The sequence below is a fragment of the Sorex araneus genome, chromosome 6 (assembly GCF_027595985.1).
Source record: "Sorex araneus isolate mSorAra2 chromosome 6, mSorAra2.pri, whole genome shotgun sequence".
NCBI classification, from domain to species: domain Eukaryota; kingdom Metazoa; phylum Chordata; class Mammalia; order Eulipotyphla; family Soricidae; genus Sorex; species Sorex araneus.
In genome coordinates, this window is record NC_073307.1 from 112,882,826 (window position 1) to 112,904,263 (window position 21,438).

Sequence of the window (21,438 nt, forward strand, 5' to 3'; positions counted from 1 at the left end):
GGCTCTAACAATCACAAGAATTCTCACAGTGATTATTTCTGGCTTAAAGATGGAGAAAACCTCTCCAAAAGGCCTTTGCACAGACCAATCCCATAGCCAAGCTTGTTTTTCCACGTTTTTGTTTTTGCTTGCCTCTTGCTTGTGCCTCTCCTTGCATATTGCCCCACATATTCGCTCTATAACCCTGAGCACTACCCAACAAGTGGTTCCTTTGCAGCCTTTCTCTGTAGAGACAATTTACTCGACTAGAAAAGGTCATATACTATGCTTATTTTGCTTTTTTTGCTCATGGTTTCTTAGGTAGCTTGTTTGCTTGGAATCGCCTGGGGCCTAATAAGGACCTATTTTGCCTATGTGGCCTGGTTGAGAAATGCTGCCCAAAGGATGAAGTAAAAGACATACAAGAAGAGATGGGCAAGGTAAGCAGATTCCAAGAAGAAAGGGAAAATGTTAAAAATAATAAAATAAGGTAATGGAAATGAAGATGGGGCTGGATTGATAGCAAGCAGGTAGAGCGTTTGCCTTGCATGCGGCTAACCCGGGTTTGATTCCCAGCACCCCATATGGTCCCCTAAGCACTGCTAGGAGTAATTTCTGAGTGCATGAGCCAGGAGTAACCCCTGTGTATCGCTGGGTGTGACCCAAAAAATTAAAAAAAGAAAAAAGAAAGAATGCCTTTGGTATTATTATACTTGGTATTATTAGTAGACTTCATTTGATCAAGGACCAAAGTTCCCAACTTGAAGATTTTTCCTTAGAAGTCTTCAAAGTAGATGCCCTGGCTGGTGGTTCAGAAATGAACCCGAGACAACTGGATGAACGATCATTCAAATAAACTGGAGTAGGTCTTCTTAAACTTATCCCACACAGGACCCCTTTTTACTTGAGAAATGCAACATGAGCCAGTGCTGCCAGGAACACCTAGGACTCATGATGTGGCTGATTTTGAGTTGAATTTTGGTCACTGTATGGTTAGAAATCTTTCACTTGTAGGATAATGGTTGGTTAGCCCTTCCGCCCTGGCCGCTGGGAGCTTGTGTTTGTTGATTGCCCCCCAACCTGTCAATTCCCTTTTTCTCCTGATCAGATTCTGACTTGTAAATATTGTCTTTCTCTTCTCCTTAATGTCCTTTGCACGGTTAGTAATTTCAGAGCAATTGGTTTTTGTATGGATACAGGAAGACAATTAAAAAGACAAGTCTGTGGCTTGGGATTTGTTTAATATTACTTCCTGGATATCTGCTCTCTCGATTTAAGCCTCAGCTGCCCGTACTTCCTAGATTCCCCAAGGCAGGGTCCTGACAAGGGACTGGATGGGCCCAGGGCAAGTGGTGAGCTATGAGCTACTCTGGCATTGAAATGGGCCTGGCCAAAGTGCCCTAATGCTTAATTATAAGTTAAGAGCTTGTTCGTGGACTAATTCTGTCATGTTCCAAAAGTAATAACTAGATTTGGACCCTGCTGGGGTTAGGAATGATTGATTCAGCCTGAGCACTGTAGTCTGAGTCTGCGGTGAGAGTCACCCTATAAGAATAAAAGTGTCTATTACTGTGTCCATACAGAATGGTAAATATTAGGAGAATTAAAGATGCTAATTAAGTTGCAGGTCTAAGGAGAGGAGAAACACATCTAAAGGCTGTTTTGCCCTCATGGGCTGCAGGTGGTGGAGAAATCTGGATAAACATTTTTGATGCCACTTCTAATGGGGAGGCATGGTTGGGGAGGCGTGGTGAGAGGATAAAAAAAAGTGACTGCAGGTAGTTAGGGGGAATTGATGGTTGGAGAAGGGGATTGATGATTGAAGAGAATTGGTTGTTGGATTGTGGAAGGAATTGATTGAAGGTTGCTGCAGGAGGATTGAAGGAGAGACAGAAGAGAGAGAGAGAGATAAAGGAGATGGATACAGTGGGAAGAAAGAATTGTGTGGTCAGAAAGAGATACACAGAGAAAGAGAGCTGGGAGAGACAAGAGATTGAATAAACGGCAACTAATCCTCAACCAGCGTGGCCCTCATTCTTCCTTCGTCCATCCAAGGCAACAGCCGTCTCGGGTGAAGTGGCTGGAGAGCACCAAACGCGGGCAGCAAGAGAGAGCCGACCAGAGAGCCTGCAAACATTCTTTCCCATGCAATCCTCGAGCTCCTGAGGGGCTTACACAGTCTGAGGTGGGGAATTTCACAGTTCCTCGAGAGTGCAGAATTTGTTTTTACATTCACTGTTGCCAAATTTTGTGTGACCACCCCTCCTATTCAGTTGTAAACTCCCTATGGGACCACAACCCAGAGATTAAGAAGCTAGGATTTCCAGTTACCTTTTTGCTCCCTTTTCCAGTGAGGTGCTTGGCCCAAGCCTCAGGAATGAGCTAGACAAGAGCCAGCTCACCTGGGAGAGCTTTTATAAGTACATCTCCAACTAATGCTTTTCACATTACATCTGGCTTCATTATCACCTTTGCTCTCATGCACATCTGCTTGGGAGATGAAAAATAAAAACCAAAAATTTCTCAGACAAGCAAAGTTTTCTTTTTTTTTAATTAATTAAATTTTATTTTAAATTTTAGTGAATTATCGTGAGATAACAAGCTTTCATGTTTGGATTACAATCACACAATGATCAAACACCTATCCCTCCACCAGTGCACATTCCCCACCACCAATATCCCCAGTATATCCCCCCTTTCCCACCCTCCCCCTGCCTCCATGGCAGAAGACAAGCAAAGTTTTCTGTCCAATGGCAGTCCTCAGATGTCACAGAGCCTGATTAATTCAGTAGAATACAGATGAAGCTCAAAATCCTGGTGAAAATTTATGAAGAGGCATTTGTTGTATATGAGAAAACCACAGAAGTAATTGGTGCCCTTTGATGGGGAATATGAGAGTATATTGACATCCACACACACATTTATAACATGCATATATACATGTGTACATACATAGATGCCTTTTTTCTTTGGATGTCTCCCTAGAGTAATAACCTCTATTTCCATGTACTCCTCCCTCACCCCCAGCCCTAATTGATCTTTCATCGAGGGACATCACCAAGTGGCAAAGAACTTGAATATCTTTATCAGTATAGCACAATCATCTTCCAGAGCCAGGTGATATTTGCAATCAATCTCAGAGAAACCCTCTGGGTCTCCCAAGTCTTAAGAGATAAAGTCAGAAACTCCCAGCTTTACTTCAAGCTCAGCACATCCACCTCTCCACAAAGCATGCAGCCTGGACTTACCATGGAACTAACCCGGGAGACAGTTCTTATTGGCAAACACCAGGAAGTCCTGAGTGTTCCCCTTTTCTGCTGATTCAGGCTTTCTTCCTGAGTCTCTCATGTGGTTTCTCTTTCCTTCAGTTTTCTCCCAGTATTTTATATAAGGAGTCTTCTGTGTGACTGGCTCGATCAATCCATTTGATAGGAGGGGGAGAAAAATGAATTAGAATAATAGCAGTTAATGTTTATTGAGCACTTAGTATATCCCAGGTACTATGTCAGGCACTTTGCATACTTTGAAATTGATTCAATTCTCAAAATAACCTTATTAGTCCATATTCTTTTGATTGCAAATTATTGAAACTCCAACTAAAGCCAGCTTAAGCATAAAAGACAATTTATTGATTTAAATAGCTGAAAAGTTCAATACAAACAAATGGCAAAATTAAGCAAACAAAACAGTGCCATGATTACCAATGGGTAGATCTTTGATATTTTCTTTTCCCTTTTATGTTTCATATTATGCATTTGTCTGCACAAAACATTTCCTATTTTTATAATCAGAGAAGCATTATTTAAAGAGTCACATAGAGAATTCCCCATGTTATGTTATAATCAGCTGGGATTCTTAGCTCTTCAAGGGCAGAAACTTTTCCTATGCACTTGGTAGCCTCTTCCTTACCATTTCAATTTGTGCTCAAGGACATATGTAAAGCGGATTGAATTCACATGTCTCATAAGAAAGGCTTTCTGCAGTTCCAATTCTCCCAGAAAGTAGATGATAATAAGAATGTAGTTTACACTTGATTCAATACATGATTTCTTAGGACAAACCTTGTAACCTCAAATGGAGGTAATAATCCCAGGTTATTGTGAAGTTCAAATGACTTAGAGCCCCTTGTGGGTTATAAAACTCTGTATACCTGGCAGTAGGTAATGACTTGGGTTTATAGAGACTGCTCATTCTGCAGCCTCTATCCAAGGTGAGTCATGTCTATTTCTAAACTTTCTAAAACCATCATTATCTGACTTGATGAAAAATACATAGGAAGGAGAGAGAGAAGCTGGGAACATCAATTTAGGGCACAGTTGTGAATCTCCTGCCTTGTGCACACTTCATGCCCACAAATCCTGTTGGCAGATTCTCCCCATACCTCATTCTAGGTAGCACTCCCCCTGACTCCCACCCCAGCCCATGCACACTTCAATTGGTTTATGAATGGAGCTCAGAACCTTGCCTCCCAAACCACTTCTCTTGCAGTGTTCTCCATTCCTGCACATGGTACCTGCTTTCATCAATTCCTCTCTCCTTTTCAGGTTCCAAATTCAAGTCAATGGCATGATCAACTTTACTTCTTACCTACCCTGTGGGATTTGTGTTCTCTTCATCTTCCTGCTATGATCCCAATCCAATCCACCCTTATTCCCACCTCTCTATCTGACAGAACCTCAAGAGGTCTTGCATTCTTTTCAAGCAAGCCCACTTAGCAGCCAAATGCAGTCGTGATGAGGGATTGCTTCATTCTGTCACTCCAAGAGTAAAGAGCCCGCTGCAGCAAAGCCTGCACTGAGAGCTTTCTACCAGCAGAATAGATTGCTCCTTACCCACCTGCCACCCTCAACACTTACCTAGCACCTCTTCACTCTTTCCGCTCCCCCTACCTGGGTTTTCCCATAGGCCTCCCACTGCCCTCCATTAGTTGCTTTCCAAACTGGAAAGACATTTCTCTGTCATCTCTGTCTCTTTAATGTGCACATCAGCTCAAATTCCACTTTCTCTCTTTATCTTTTGTTTCTCTTCGTAGTTTAATCTGCCAGTTATACTGTCAGATCAATTGGTCTCCTTATTAGTACTCACACAGTTGAATTAGTTGATTAGCATTTGTCTTGGCCACTTGATTCTCTAAGAATAAAGTATAGTGATTAATAAGGGGGATGCACTTAAACAGGTGATGGATATGTACGTATTGAAAGGGTGAATGAATAAATCCACAGAATCACTGCCTGCATGGGAGCTAGGACACCGAAGACAAATCAAGCAATGGCATGACCCACATGGTTCCCATAGTCTTTTTGGAGGGGCAGAACGGTAGATAAGTAATTCAGTGTATTTGTGGAGATTTTCCAAAAATATTTTAACAGGAACAAAATGCATTTGACTGGAATGAATAGTAGTCACATCAATATAAAAAATAATTAAGTTATATATGTAGATACTTGACTATACAGGGCACCTATACACATCTGTATTCACAGACATATGAGTCTTTTTGACTCCACCTTTCTTCCTGCACTAACATACGCCTCAGATACCTGGGCCCTATGAAAACAGGATTGAGAATGCTATTTGGGTATCCCAAAGAGGAATCGAAAGAGCTGTGCTTGGAGTATCACGTTTCACTCAAGTGAGAGAAGGAATCTGACGTTCTGACCTCCATTAATAATCAAGAATCAGGGACGCTGTCTCATTTGCCAAGTCATCAAAAATCAGATCGTCCGAACATGTAATGCGATTCAGAGACGACTGCTGGACTAGAGCTGTTACCGACTGGATTCCATGGGACGTCAAAAGACCACGTGGCCGCCCACCTATGAGATGGTCGGACTTCTTTGTCAAAACCCTGAATGAATGGTTTGAGGCTCTTCCTGTTCCTGGAGTGAGCAGATACCATTGGGCTACACTAGCACACTACAGGGACAAATGGAGACATTACTGGCGCCCACCGCAAATCGAAGATCAGCGGAATGACAAGTGACAAATGGTACAAGTGATAAGGGCCTATCTATCACACACTCCTAAGCACCAGCATGTGACTTCAGTAACCCGCTTACACATATACACACAAACAGGTACAAACCTGTGCTTGCACACTTGCTCACACATGTGACACCACAAAGGTTTATACAGCACAAGTGGATTTGGATGTTCTATTAATTTAAAGGTGTGGATGTTGCAAAGTTTCAGGGATGAGCCAATGTGTGAGCAGAGTCGGGGGGGGGGGATTATCCTATATGAGCAAGAACCAAGGTCCAGTTCCCAGTGGGGGTCTAAGTTCAGACCTAGAAGGACCTACTTCCCTCACACCCTCGTGGCCCTCCTGGGGTAAGCATAGTGAGCACAGAAAAAGGAATTAGGGGTGGAGGTGTCTCACAGAGCTATGGAGACAAGTAGACAACCCAATGCAGCTCAAATGCATCATGGCACAAACCTGTTTTGGAGGCTCAAGGAACACAGTCACTAGAGACTTTGGGGTAGGGATGCTGAGTGGGACTCACCTAGAGGTGCTCAGGGCTTAGATTTTTCAATCTGTGGGGCTTAGGGCACCAGATATGGTCGTGGAATCAAACCATGGTTGGCCATGTGCAAACAAGTGCCTTAACCCCAATATAATCTCTTCAGTCTCCAAGAGGAGACAGTTTTTTAAGTTGAATTACAAAGCATCACTAAGTGTTATTTGAGTGATATCTACAGTAAGGGTAGCCCAAATCTGTATTTTCACAAACACTCCAATGACTCAGCATGGGTCTGTGGATGAAACATTGATGTCGGCTGTTAGGGTCATTACAAAAACTTAGGCAAAGAGAATCTAGGGACTCTCAGGATGTAGTGAGGGAAGTGGGGGAGTGGCATGTGAGAGGGAAGGAGGATTTTGTCCAACTCTGAGCATATCTGGTGGGGATGAAACCCACAATGCATCTCTTTACTCAGATGGAGGAAGGGGCTACTCTCCAACAAGGCAGAACTGAGGGCCTGGATACCAAGACTTTGGACTGGGCACTGTTCATGAGTGGTAAACCTTAACTTGTGCACTTGTGTGACTTCCATAGAACCATGGTTATGGTTCATGATGTATGCCTCCGTGGAGGATATGACCTGTTTCTCTAAGGGCTGCTTCCCCCAAGGGCTCTGCTAGGTTGATTGGGGGTGGGGTGCAGTGGAGGCCTGGAAAAGCGAGGAAAGGAACAGCGTGCTCCTCCTGCTGCTGGTAGAGAGGTACAGCACCTGGACACCAGGGAGGTGAGAGCCAAGGGAAGACCTAGAGACAGAAGTGAGTGAAGGGGCCACATGAAAAATAGTGACATGTCTTCATTCTTCTCCTTTGTCTCTCTTAGCTCTCACTTCCAGTCATTTCCCAGGCATGTTTGTTTCTTGTTACCCATCTTCCTATTCCATCCTGTTACTCTATATCAGGTGGAACTCTCATTTCTCCTACCCTTTCCATTAAGAGAACTGTACACTCAGCCAAGACCAGGTTATGATATCACCACTGCTTTCTAAGACCATTGCTCAGGTTAGTATCATCACCGTCAGAGCTATCATAGGGAGACCACCATCACTCACACACACACATACACACACACAGACATACACAATGTATGTAAAAAACAACAACTCTGGTCTTAAAACCTCAAGACCTAGACAAGAATGGACATGAATGGGAGCTACTTTACTTCATTTACTTGCTCAGAGACCTTGGACAGACTTTGATCCCCTCTGGACTTCCTCTTTTATTTCTCACCTGTAAAATGGACACTTCATATTGCTCTCCTAAACTCCTGGAAGTTGTAGTAAAATGTATATCAAAGTATATAGAACAAAGTGTGTCATAAATGTTTCAAGGTAAAATTTCTCTTTCTTCTGATCACATTGAGCTTTGGCAACTACTCACCCATGTAGGACCTCTCCTTTGGCAGAGTGGTGGGGGGTGCTCACAAAGCCCTGGGACCCACCCTAGTCTTCTGCTCTCTTTCTCCAGGTTTGCACACAGGTATCTGCAGGAAAGAGCTGATAAATGCACGACTGGGCGCTCCCTCCAGTCTCCAGGAGAGAAGGAGAGTCTACCCTGTTTTGGTAGAGTCTGGACAGACTGCCCATGTTTAATGTCCCCAAAGTGCACATGTTTGAAGCAGAAGAAAGAAATTTCGACCCCTGCTATGCCCTTCTCCTCAGCCCACTCTTATCAAACTGCCTTGAACCATCTCTCATGAGGCTCCACTCTGCACTTTCTGGACAGCGGATCACACCTGTGGATACTCAGGTCCTGCTCTCTGGCTCCTTTCCCCCCAGCCCTATATGGGTCCGCCCGGTAGTCTTGCTGTTCACATCAAAGGATGAATGTGGTCCTATATTTTGAAGTCATTGAGAAAATCTGATTAATTTTGGAAATGAACAACACGAATATTCATCACAAACTTTCAGGTATGAGCAGCCATAAACAAAACCAGAGCATGGAGCGCTATTTATTTATTAAAACAGTAAATTGAAGGGAAATGGGCTATTTATTTTGCACGATGTCTTCCGCAGAAATAATTGGCTCATTAATCACACTTTCACTGTGGTCACGTTTGGAAGGTCGAGCTCATTGGGGAGCAGAAACGGGAACCACAGCACGCACAATCCTGCTGCAAGTACATGGAGTCCAGTGGGGTTGGCTCCCAGGGAGGGGTTTAGCTTGTCTCATGGATCTTACCTCACTCCAAGTCAGCCTCGTGGAACTTCAGAGTGGTGAAGGCCACAGACTGGCAGCAAGAAGCTCAGGTTTAATCCTGATGATGGCCACTTGCAAGTTATATTACTCACGAGCACTGCATAACCTCCTTGTCTTCATTTCTTTGGCTTTGTAATGATGCTGGTAATGGTACCTTGTGGGTTGCCATGAATTTTAGTGCTTTGTTTGGCAAAGCATAGTCTGGATCTGGGCAGGTCCATTCCTTCTGTAGGAATCAGCTGTGCAGGTTTCTTGGGTCTAAGCAGAGCTTGAAGGTGGGGTATACCAATATCAAATGAAGCTTAGAACACAGGGTTCCTGGATCTGCTCCCCAAGGACAGGTAGGCAGAGGGCTAAGAGTTGAACCCAACCAGCCAACCTCCCAGGGTTCAAACACACCCTCTTTCTTACTAGCTATCTATCCTTAGAGTATGGTTTAGTCTTTCTGTGTCTGCTTGCTGAGCTGGAAAATGAGCTACCCATCAAGGCTATCAGGAATATTAAAAGAGAAAACTAGTAGAAAGTACTTATCTCAGTACTCGACTATGGAAGTCATTAGTTCATTTTATGATTCTTTTAAGGGCCGTCCAGGCCAGACACTAACCATGTCTTGGGGAGACCAGCAGGAGAGCAGATATGCCTAACGACAGCCCCTTTCTTTGGCAAAGCCTCATGAGAGATGGTTCAAGGCAGCTGGGATTGTGCAAAGAGGGGAAAACTGCCCCTAAGTCACAGATGGATGTTCCAAGTGCACCTTGGAGGGTCTTTGCCATTTGGGCAGGTGATAACAATGGGCAGAGCTCTGGGGCTCCCAATGGAGCATAGATATATAAAGCAGGGATGAGTAGGTGGTTTAAGGGGTCAGGTAATACCACCCTAGCCACTGAGGTTTCCAGAGCATCACCCCAGGGGTCCCAGGGAGGCTTGGTCCGAGTGGGAGTGATTCCTTTGGAATGACACAGTGCAGAGGGCAGGGCAGAGCACCAATCCCTCGCCCACCCATTAACAGACCCATGCTCACACCTCTCTCCTTCACTCCCACCGTGGGGCGGCTCTTGCCTCAGGAAGCCAGTCTCAGCCACAGCTCATGGCGGTACCTACACTGTGGAGACTGTCTGCCGCCCTCCACAGTTGGAGCCTTGTTGAGAGTGAAATGCTTTGTACTGTAGGTTTTGACCCCACAGGAGAGTCCTGTAACCGAAAGTCAGGGTCCTGAAAAATTTGGCGCTAATAAAAAGTTTCTGAACATGCAATCAAAAACAAATTCAAACTCAAACATGTGATGAATCCAGGTATTTTTGTAGCACTGGCCTTTGTTGTGTCATACTCCACTGCAGCCTTGCTCTATCGGCGAATGCCATTTCTCTGGGCTGTGCCAACCCTCTCTCTCCAGGCTGTCATCAACACTGCCCGAGGCACCTCACTTATTGTACACTGTGCTGTGTTAGGAATTTCAATGCTTTTACTGTGCATACGAAGTTTTCTGCTCTTAGAGAAGCTTAATAGTTTAATTATGAAAAATAATGTAAAAACTAGTAAACACATTCAACTCAATGATGTTCAGATATGCTTTTGCCTTTAATAAATGGTAAAATTCTCTGAATATTTATATACATTAAAACAATTATATATATGCCAAATAACTCTTTTAAAATAATTTTTTATCACACTGATAATACAGAGAGTCTCTGGTCCGTACGCCTGGCTGTCTTCCCAGGGGCCCCTCAGAGGGGATGGGCTCCAGCTTCCCTCCCCACCCCAGAGCAGAGCTCCTGCAGCCGAAGACCTCTGGAAACTTAGCCACAGCCATGCTCAAGGCCCCTTTCCACATGTTCAGATGAGTCTCATGCATGAAGGTGCCAGCAGAGGAATCCAGGTGGGTGTGTAGGACCCGGGGCTGAGACCTCCAAGCCTGCTTGGATCGGGACTGGGCCTCTTCTGTCCAGATTTCCCATTTTCCAGTAGCTAGGTGGTCACACCCAGGGACTGCTCCTGCGCCGAGTAATCCCATCAATGGCCAACATCCAGAGTCTTAAAAGCAAGCTCCTGGAACATCTTACAGCCTACTTCTCCCTCTGGGAGAACTAGTAGGCTATCGAGAGTTTCCTGCCCACATGGGAGAGTTTTGCAAACTCCCTGTGGCATATTCATATGCCTAAAACAGTAACAATGATGGATCTCATTCCCCTGACCCTGAAAGAGACTCCAATGCAGCATTGTTGAAAAGGATGAGTAAGGAGAGGCTTCTAAAATCTCAGGGCTAGGACGAATGGAGATGTTACTGAGACCACTCGAGAAATTCAATGATCAATGGGATGATAATGATGATGATGATGATATGATGATACATTTTATTTTTGTATTGGGGAAGAGGATTGGAATGAATGGAGCCTTGTGCCCTAGTTGGCAGCCATGATTTCCTGATGCCCATGAGCTCAGCGATGCTGGTGTCTATAGCAGGAGTGGAGATGCCTCTGTGCCAGGACATGCTGACCACGAGAACCTAGGGTCTGTCTTTCTGGCACACCAGGAGGCTGCTGAGACATTCATGCAGGGAGAGACACCACTGGCACTGACACACACCATCACACCAATGGACTTGCTGACTCAGAATGTCTTGCACTCCTGGTTGGAGTGCAGGGACACGGTGACCTCCTGCAGCATATGGGGAATCTTGCTGGTGTTGTGCTTGTTCTTGACCCAACAGGTGGTGCCACCCAAAGAGTAGTACTTGGTGTGTAGTAGGCTCACAACCAATAGGGCCTGGGAGAGGCAGGGGGCTACGGACAGCTTCAGTGGGTTGATGCTGATGCAGTTGCAGATGGTGGCTATATACCCAGAGCCAGGTTAAAACATCTCATGGGGAAGTCTGGAGTGATAGTACAGCTGGTAGGGTGCTTGCCTTGCATGCATCCAACCCAGGTTCAATCCCAGACACCACATAGTGTCCCCTGAGAACCACCAGAAGTCATCCTTGAGGGAAGAACCAGAAGAAAGCCCTGAGCAGCCCCCTGTACTCTCCCAGAATAAACAACCAAATAAAAATGATCTCAAGCAGAAGAGGGCTGCAAGTGAAAAAGTTATTTTTTTCTTTATTCTTTTTCATTAATTTATTTTTTAATTGAATCACCATGAGATACACAGTTCCAAAGTTGTTCATAGTTGGGTTTCAGTCATACAATGTTCCAACACTCCTCCCTTTGCCAGTGTACAGTTCCCACCACCGATGTCCCCATTTTCCCTCTTGATCCCTGGTGCCACACAAAACTTACCTGGCTCCAAGCTGTGGCTGTACAGGGTCATTGGAAAACATGCCCACTGTGGGGTTAATATCTCTCTCAGCTAGTTCTGATCAGTCATGATAAGACATTTCCACCTATGGCTGGGAAGGGATCGGCTGAGGCCAGAGGGTGGGACAGCAGGCCAGGAGGTCTTGAGGGCTCAGGTGCCAGATACAGTCCTGGGAATCTTGTTCTCCTGTCTCCTCTATGGAGCTGAAAGCAGGAGAGGGGCAAGGCAGATGGAGGGTACATTTTGTTGTGACTGTTTTCCTGAGACTGTTGTGACCATGAGTCTGAAGGCCAGAGTCTCAATCCTGCCTTAGAATGTCCTTGAAGCTTTGACAGCCATTAGAAAGAAACAGTGAGGAAAAGAGATCTCCAATTGCATGCAGTTTGTGGCAACGTGGATGGTGCTGGAGGGTATCATGTTAAGTGAAATAAGTCAACTGGAGAAGGACAAATACTGAATGATCTCACTCATCTATGAAATATGAGAAACAAAGCAAGAAAAGAGATGGAATGGAATAATGACAAACTCTTGACCTTGGATAATAAAACTGTTTGATAGAGGGGAGATTGGTGGGAGGAATGAAGATTGAATTGGGGGTGATATAGAGTGGTGGTGGGGGTCTTCAGCACTTTGGTGGTAGTGGGGTACAGTAACTTTGTAATAAATGTCATAAACCTTAACTCTATTGTAGCCATGTTACCTAAACTTAAAAAAATTACATTAAAAAATAGAACTCTAATGGCCAATGGCTTCTCAATAACCATGTTAGATGACTACATGCTTGTTCTTATAAAACAAAGATTTGGGGGCTAGAGAGCACAAGGATTAAGGCACTTGCCTTGCATGTGGCTAACCTTGGCACCACACTTGGTCTACTGAGCACCCAGAGAACCACCAGTGACCCCTGAGAACACAGTAAGGAGTGGGCACTGCTTGGTGTGTCTCCCAAACTAAAAAAAAAAAAAGAAGAAGAAGAAGGAGAAGGAGGAAGAAGGAGGAGGAGGAGGAGGAGGAGGAGGAGGAGGAGGAGGAGGAGGAGGAGGAAGAGGAGGAGGAGGAAGAAGAGGAAGAAGAAGAAGAAGAGGAAGAAGAAGAAGAAGAGGAAGAAGAAGAAGAAGAGGAAGAAGAAGAAGAAGAAGAAGAAGAAGAAGAGGAAGAGGAAGAGGAAGAGGAAGAGGAAGAGGAAGAGGAAGAGGAAGAGGAAGAGGAAGAGGAAGAGAAGAAGAAGAAGAAGAAGAAGAAGAAGAAGAAGAAGAAGAAGAAGAAGAAGAAGAAGAAGAAGAAGAAGAAGAAGAAGAAGAAGAAGAAGAAGAAGAAGAAGAAGAAGAAGAAGAAGAAGAAGAAGAAGAAGAAGAAGAAGAAGAAGAAGAAGAAGAAGAAGAAGAAGAAGAAGAAGAAGAAGAAGAAGAAGAAGAAGAAGAAGAAGAAGAAGAAGAAGAAAAGAAAATAAAATCTGGGAACAGTGAACCAAAATCTCTTTCCTCTGAGGTCTGTGTGTACACGTGTTTGTGAGAGTGTGTGTGTCTGTGTGTGTGCATACACATCTGTGACATACTGCATGTGTAGTGTACACATAGTATGTGAGAGGTTGGGTAAGCTGGCTGTAGGTATGTGAGAATACATGCATATATGTGTGTAGCGGAAGGTTCACATGCCTGCCTCTCTCTTACATGCATGTGCAGAATCTGTAGCAAGAGTTTGTGCTTTCACGAACATGTGAGGATCCATGCAGGCATAAGTTTTGGTGTCTAAAATCTTTTGGGAGGCATTCCTCCTAAGCAAAGCCACGGGGGTCCAGGCTGACTTTTGGTGATAATTGACCCAGCTGTGCAGGCCTAAAGCTTCAGTGCTTGCACCCACTAGAGCCAAACCAGCAGTGTGTGTGTGTGTGTGTGTGTGAGAGAGAGAGAGAGAGAGAGAGAGAGAGACAGAGACAGAGAGACAGAGATAGAGAGAGACAGAGAGAGAGAGAGATCAGGGATAATCTCAGGGACTTTGCAGAGAAATGTGTTCCAAGCCTCGAGCTATTGCCCCGGCCCTGGTGTCTGAAATCATTGTCCCCTGCTTTGTTGTCCTGTTTGCTGCAGACAGATAAGAACTGTTGACTGCTGGGAGTGGAGGGGGGTTAATCATAGCATAGCAAGAGCACTGACCATTTCTCCCACAGTTTCTGCAAAGAGTCATGAGTCGTGTCCATCTTTCAGTGGGGAGTGAGGATCCAGTCTCATGATTTCATTACTTATAACAGATGGGACTGTGGGTGGGGATGGGGTGAGGACTTGGGCTGTGGAATTGCGTTATGGGCCAGGTAGCAGAACTGCATGTCCTGGGGTCTCAGGGTGGAGGATAAAAGAGCCCAATCAGGGGAGAGTTGTTTGATGTGCAAATCATTAAGAAAAATAATGATCTCACTCAGGAGAGCCCTGAACACTTGCTAATTAGCTTGTAGCAGTAGCAGAGAAAGGCAGACAGCAGGGGCTGGGCTGGGCTCCTTGCCCTTCTCCCTCCTTTATGCTGCCTTCTCCGTCTCTCATCCACCCAGCACCTCTGCTGTGCAGACACAGGGCCCTGGTGTCCTACCTTTCTCTGGGCTCGCTAAATGGTCGCCACTCCTAGAGGTCAGGTCCTCTCAGAGCCCCTTGCCCAAGACAGCCTGAGAATTGAGTTTCTGGAGATGGTGAGAGGATGTCCTGGGAGGGGGGTCACAGCTCTGTTTTAACTCCCACCCACCCCCACGGGCTAGCTTATGAGGGAGGGTGTCATTCTCTGATATTGTTGAGAGTGGTTCAGGAGGTGCCTTTAAGGACAATACAGACACTGGCACCTGGATGGCTGTGGGGGTGGGTAGCGAGGGGTATGATGTCAAGTGGCCTCTGCAGGTGACTCAGACTCAGACAGAGTGGGATGCTGGCACAGGTGAATGGGCCATGGGTGTTGACAAGCAGGGAGCAGTGTGGGTGTAGATTGGTATAGAGATGTGGATAGTGGTGACAGCAACTGGGTGTCAGGATGTCAATGGGTGAAATAATAATAGCTCAGACTTTATAGCACTTATTATCTACCCATCACTGTTCTAAGTGTTTTACATAAACATAACCATTTAATTTTCAAAATTCCACCAAAGAATATTAGCAGTGCCCCTACTTTTTTAAAGTAGAGAAAACAGAGGCACAATGGGAGAGTACGGTGTCTAAGGGCCTGGCCTGGCCTGCAGCCAATCTAGCTTCAATCCCTGGACTTCATATGGTCCCCCAAGCACCCCAGCAGTGATTCCTGTGTGCAGGGCCAGGAGTAAGCCCAGAGCACAGCCAGGTGTGGGCCCTAAGAAAAAAACAATAATAGTGAATAACTGGGGCTTGAAAGATGGTGTAACCGTAAAGAGCTTGCTCTGCAGAGGCCCAGTGAGGACTTGTAGCTGCCCGAGGTGATGCAGTTATTCAAGGGCAGGCTGGGACTTGAATTCAGATATTCTGGCTCCACAGCCCATTCTCTATACACATGTGAGCAGTGAGGGGTGTGTGTGTGTGTGTGTGTGTGTGTGTGTGTGTGTGTGTGTGCCGGGCATTCTCACCATGGCCTGAAGCAGAGACTGTGTGAATAAGGGGGGCAGCCACTGTGGAGCATGAGGCCCTGGTCAGCAGAAAAGGGACGTGGGGTGGCATAGGTGCTGAATGGACTGGGTGCTGGTCTTGAACCTCAGAAATTGAAGCATCTGGAGAGTCAGTCCCTGGATGAACTGTTTCTGACTAAGGAGATCTGGGGTTGGGCTTGAGGATTACATTTATGGTAAGCTCCCAATGGGTGTCAATATCTCTGGTCTGGGGACCAGACTAGTCTTGAGAGGGCACACACAGTGCGAATTCTCAAGGACAGGAAGGGCAGGAATTAGTGCTTTTGTATCTCTTATTTGTTTCTAACATCACTGTATTGGCTGACCACTGGCTCACAATGCTGTAGGCATTTGGGAGTAAAGTTTCATAGTATGTGTTAGGCTCATGCACCAACAAAATGACTCCTTACCCACTCCTTCTCACCCATCCTCTCTCCCTCTAGAAAGAGGAAAAGAGGAGACAGCTTTAATCACTGTCATCTTCACAGAATCTAAGAGGTAGCTTTGTTATTTTTGCAACTTTGTTTAAAATATATATTCCATATGATGAAACCATCCAGTAATTATGTTTTGCTTCCTAACTTATTTCCTGTAGCATCATCACCTTGAGTTCCAACCATCCTGTCGCAAAGGGCACACGTTTTTCCTTTTTAATGTCTGAGTGCTAAGGAACGGATGTGCTAGAGGTGAACAATGAGGGATAAAGTGAGACAAGAACAAAGACCAACTTTAGAAGTGTGGGGTGGATCGACCTCTAAGAAGATGCTTCTTCAGGTGAGCAGACGCAGGAGTACAGAAAGGAGCTCCAGTTTCTGGAGAAGGAAGCTCTTTCTTCTTCAGGATCCTGTTTCCTGTGTTGACTTCTCAACTGGGGCCCACATGGCAAATGTCTACGGTCCCCCTCAATGGTTTAAGTTTAACTCCAGGAACACTTGTAGAATTATGACATTGACCTGAGGAGTCACTGACAGCTCCTCCAGGATAAATCTATGCTAGGTGGGATGCTTAGTATACAAAGGAGTCCAAGCAGGATACCCCAAGCAGGAGTCCCAGGGGTGCAGTGGTTTCTCCATATCTATACAATTTTCAACTGTAAATTGCTGCTTCAAAGGGCAGCTTCTGGGGCTGTAGGGCAAGGGTACACGTTTCAGAGACCTTGAAAGGATGAACAGCCTCAATCCTACAGTGTGTTGCTCATTATTGCTTAGGGTTGGCATGGTGATGGAAGGGCAGTGAATGGGGCTTCTAATACATGTAAGGTACGAGTCCCCAAAGGTCACTTTGGACCAGGAAAGAAAACATTCAGCTAGAAACCACTGGAAGGAGGACTGGGTCTCTAGGAAAGACCATTCTCTTTGGGGGTCACCCATCTCTCTAGGTTGACCACAGAGGGAGCTCAACCTAGAGAGCCATAACTCCCAAAACCAGAATCAAAAGTTAGTGAGGCATATATTATGAGTTGAACTGTGGCCCCTAGGTATTTTTGTATGATAAGGTTCTACCTCCAGAACGCAGGATGTGTTCTGTTTTGGTTATAGCCTTTTACAGAGAAAAGCAAGTTAAATTGAGGTCATTAGGGTGGGCCCTAACCTAAAGTGATGTGTCTCTCAAGGAACATTAAAAACTGGGGGCCAAAAAAATAGTACAGCTGTTAAGGTGCTTGGTTTGCACATGGCTCACCCAGGTTCAATCTCCAGCAATGGTCCCCCCAAGCACTGCCAGGAGTAATTCCTAAGTGCAAAGCCAAGAGTAACCTCTGAGCATATGAGCACACATTTGGGTGTGCCCCCAAAACGAAAACGAAAAAATTATAAATTTGGAGGGATGGAGAAATAGTACAATGGGTAAGGCACTTGCATGACATGTAGCTAACCCGGGTTCCATCCCTGGCACCTGTTCCATATGATATTGGTATCCCTTGCACTATTTGGTGTGGCTCCTGAGCACAGAGTCAGGAGTAAACCAGGCACAGCTGGGTGTGGCACCTCCCCCCGCCCCCCCAAAAAAATATGAAAAACTTAGGTCTGGAGAGATGGCTCAGTGCTCTGCATGCAGGAGGCCTGGGTTCAATCCCTAGCTCTGCAATCACAAGGTGCCTGAGCACTGCTAGGAACAACCCCTAGCACAGAGCCAGGAGCAATCCTCCAGCACCGCCAGGTGCGCCTCCCAAAACTAAAGAACAATTTGGAGCCAGAAGCAGACAAGCAGAAGGCAAGCAGTGCCCGAGGCTTCCACTAAGGGAGAGAAGCGTTTTCACTTCTCCAGGGTCCCTGCACGACGCCCCCCCCCACCCCACTCCAGTATTTCCTGCAATAGTGGAACCTGGTTATTGTCTGATTCACTGAAGGAGCCTACACATCTTTGACAGGAGCCAACTTGTCTTTGCTGCTGGATGGGCCATTTGCGCTCAGCGTGCCTGCCTGGGGGGTGGGCGGGTGGGGGGGTAGAGTTCTCACATCTCTGCGGGTGAGCTGGTGACTGAGAAGGCAGAGCCACCAAAGCTTGAGGGCCAGCAGGGGGCACTCCAGTGCCCAGTGAACAGCCTGGAATTCTCCAGCAGTGCCGAGGGCTGCTCCAGTGGAGAGGGAGAGAGAACCTTTTTCTTGGAGGCTGTCCCTGAGGGCCTTCATCCTGCTCCCACGCTCCCCCGCCCCCCCCCCCCCCAAAACGGAGAGAGCTGACAGCTGCAATGATGCCCATGGATGGTAGTTATTTAAGGCCTCCTTCCTTAGCACAGGATTGTGTCTCCCAAAACTCCAGGTTCAGAGCAGTCAGACTCTGCCCCAAAGGACCACCAAATCCCTCTTCTTAATCAACAGTATTTTATTGTCCGTTATAAATATTTTCCATGTGACCCTATTTACAGTTGCAAAATAGTTTACGATAGGAGCCCCTCACCCACCAATCAGCATCTCTCTATAAACTCCATGAAAATTCAATAGGAAATAAAAAGCTCTGTTTAGGGGGACCCACTCACCTGGTTCCCCAGACGCCCAACAACCCCATACAGACAGCAGGCAAGGTGGCAGCGGGTGCTACACAGTAGCAAATGGGTGGCGAGGGGAAGGGGGGGTGAGGGGCGGGCAGGTGGAGTTCCCCGCGGGTCCAGGTCCCGGTCAGGAGGCCACGCCCCTCAGTACGTTGGTGAGGCCCCAGTGCTGGCCTGAGCACTTCTGCAGCACCAGCTGGAAGCCGAACTCTGCGTCGCTGTTCTCCTGCAGCTCCAGACAGCGCTTAGACTTGAGGTTCTGGATGGGGCCTCCCTAGAGGTGAGGGCAAAGAGCTGGGTCAGCAGGAGGAGAGGGCTCATGGGAACAGAGGGGGAGCCTTGGACCTAGCAGCTGGCTGGGGTGTCCAGGGGAAGGGTGGAGGGGCTGGGCCAGCTCCTGCCTCTGATGTGTAAGCCTCCTTCGGAAGACTGACCCCAGGGCTAGTTCCTTGCTTCTGCGTGATTTGTTCCAGCAACTCCTATTCCCCTGATAGTCTGGGACCCCTGCTCTGTGAGCCTCGTTTCACCTCTTTTGGGCCCTGCGTTTCAGCATCACTGGAATATCAGTGACCTGCTTTTTAGGGTCCATGACCCACTGGGCCTCTGGAACTGTAAGTGCTGATCTCAACAGAACCCAGATTCTTGGATGGTATTGATGAAACCATAAGACTCCCTTAACTCCGGACATGCATAGTCTCCTCAAGCTGCCTATGCTACTAATGTTCCATTGATGTATACTGTTTAGGCCTCAGCGTCTTTTTTTTTTTTAAAGAAAGATTGATCCTTTAAACTTTACTACAAAGTGGTAACAATTAAAACAGCATGGTATTGGAACAAAGGCAGACCTGCAGACCAGTGGAACAGGGTGGAATATCCCTACACACAACCTCAAATGTATGATCATCTGAACAAGAAATGTGAAATGGAACAAGGAAAGTCTCTTTAACAAATGGTGCTGGCATAACTGGACAACCACATGCAAAAGAATGGGCTTAGACCTCGACCTGACACCATGCATAAAAATCAGATCAAAATGGATTAAAGATCTCCACATCAGACCACAATCCATAAGGTACATCGAAGACAAGGTCGGCAAAACCCTCCATGATATTGAAGCTACAGGTATCTTCAAGGATGACATGCAACTGACCAACCAAGTGGAAGCAGAGATAAACAAATGTGACTATATTAAACTAAGAAGCTTCTGCACTGCAAAAAAAAAAAAAAAAAAACAGTGACCAGAATACAAAGACAATCTACAGAATGGGAAAAGATATTCACCAATACCCATCCGATAAGGGGTTGATATCAAGGGTATATGAAGCACTGGCTGAACTCTACAAGAAGAAAACATCCAACCCATCAGAAAATGGGGTGAAGAAATGAATAGAAACTTTTCTTAGGGAGAGATACAAATGGCCAAAAGGCACATGAAAAAATGCTCTGCATCACTAATCATCAGGGAGATGCAGATCAAAACAACTATGAGATACCACCTCACACCACAGAGACTGGCACACATCCAAAAGAACAAAAGCAACCGCTGTTGGAGAGGATGTGGGGAGAAAGGGACCCTTCTACATTGCTGGTGGGAATGCCGACTGGTTCAGCCCTTTGGGAAAACAATATGGACGCTTCTCAAAAAATTAGTAATTGAGCTTCCATTTGATCCAGCAATACCACTTCTGGGAATATATCCTGGAGAAACAAAAAGGTATAGTCAAAATGACATCTGCACTTATATGTTCATCGCAGCACTGTTTACAATAGCTAGAATCTGGAAAAAACCCGAGTGCCCAAGAACAGATGACTGGTTAAAGAAACTTTGGTACATCTATACAATGGAATACTATGCAGCTGTTAGAAAAGATGAAGTCATGAACTCTGCATATAAGTGGATCAACATGGAAAGTATCATGCTAAGTGAAATGAGTCAGAAAGAGAGGGACAGACATAGAAAGATTGCACTCATCTGTGGAATATAAAATAACAGAGTAGGAGACTAACACCCAAGAATAGCAGTATATCATACAAGGAGGTTGGCTCCATGGCTTGGAAGCTGGCCTCACATGCTGGGGGAAAGGCAGTCTGGATAGAGAAGGGAACACTAGGTAAAATGTGGTTGGGGACCCCGAGTGAGAAGAGAGAAATGTGCTGAAAGTAGACTAGAGACTGAACACGATGGCTACTCAATACCTCTATCACAAACCACAACACCCAAAAGGAGAGAGAAAAAAATGGAATACCCTGCCATAGAGGCGGGGTGGGGGGCGGGGGATGGGACTGAAGGGTGGGAGGGATACTGGGTTCATTGGTGGTGGAGAATGGACACTGGTGGAGGGATGGGTTCTTGAACATTGTATGAGGGAAACACAAGCACGGAGTTGGGTAAATTTGTAACTGTACCCTCATGGTGACTCACTTATTAAAAAATAAAGGAAAAAAAAAGAAAGATCGGTCCTTTATTGAGATATGTTTTGCTCTTCAAAATAGTCTTCCAGTTCTCAATTTTATTTTTGTTTTTCTTTTGGGGGTCACACCCGGCGATGCTCAGGGGTTACTCCTGGCTCATGCACTCAGAAATTACTCCTGGCGGTGCTCGGGGAACCCTATGGGATGCTGGGAATTGAGCCCGGGTTGGTCGTGTGCAAGGCAAATGCTCTATCTGCTGTGCTATTGCTCCAGTCCCCCAGGCCCCAATTTTAGATTTTAGTGAGATCCCCAGGTGTTGGGCATGCCGGGGCCTGCTGGCTTCGACCTAGACTGTGTATCTCATTTCCCCTCAGAAATGCCCTCTGAAATCCTCCTCTTCCTGTGGTTCTTCCATCTCAGCGTACCCAGGCACCGGTGTGG

The 21,438-nt window shown here is 45.9% G+C and overlaps 1 protein-coding gene across 1 annotated transcript in view; it reads right to left on the minus strand.

The window, feature by feature from the left end:
* Nucleotides 1-18,399: 18,399 nt before the first annotated feature.
* The window catches only part of GALNT18 (polypeptide N-acetylgalactosaminyltransferase 18), a 383,589-nt gene continuing 380,550 nt past the window's right edge, over nucleotides 18,400-21,438 (minus strand). The window contains exon 11 of the mRNA XM_004613599.2: nucleotides 18,400-18,859. Within this exon, the coding sequence (XP_004613656.2) occupies nucleotides 18,713-18,859 (147 nt within the window). The 3' untranslated portion in view covers nucleotides 18,400-18,712. The remainder of the gene's footprint in view (nucleotides 18,860-21,438) is intronic.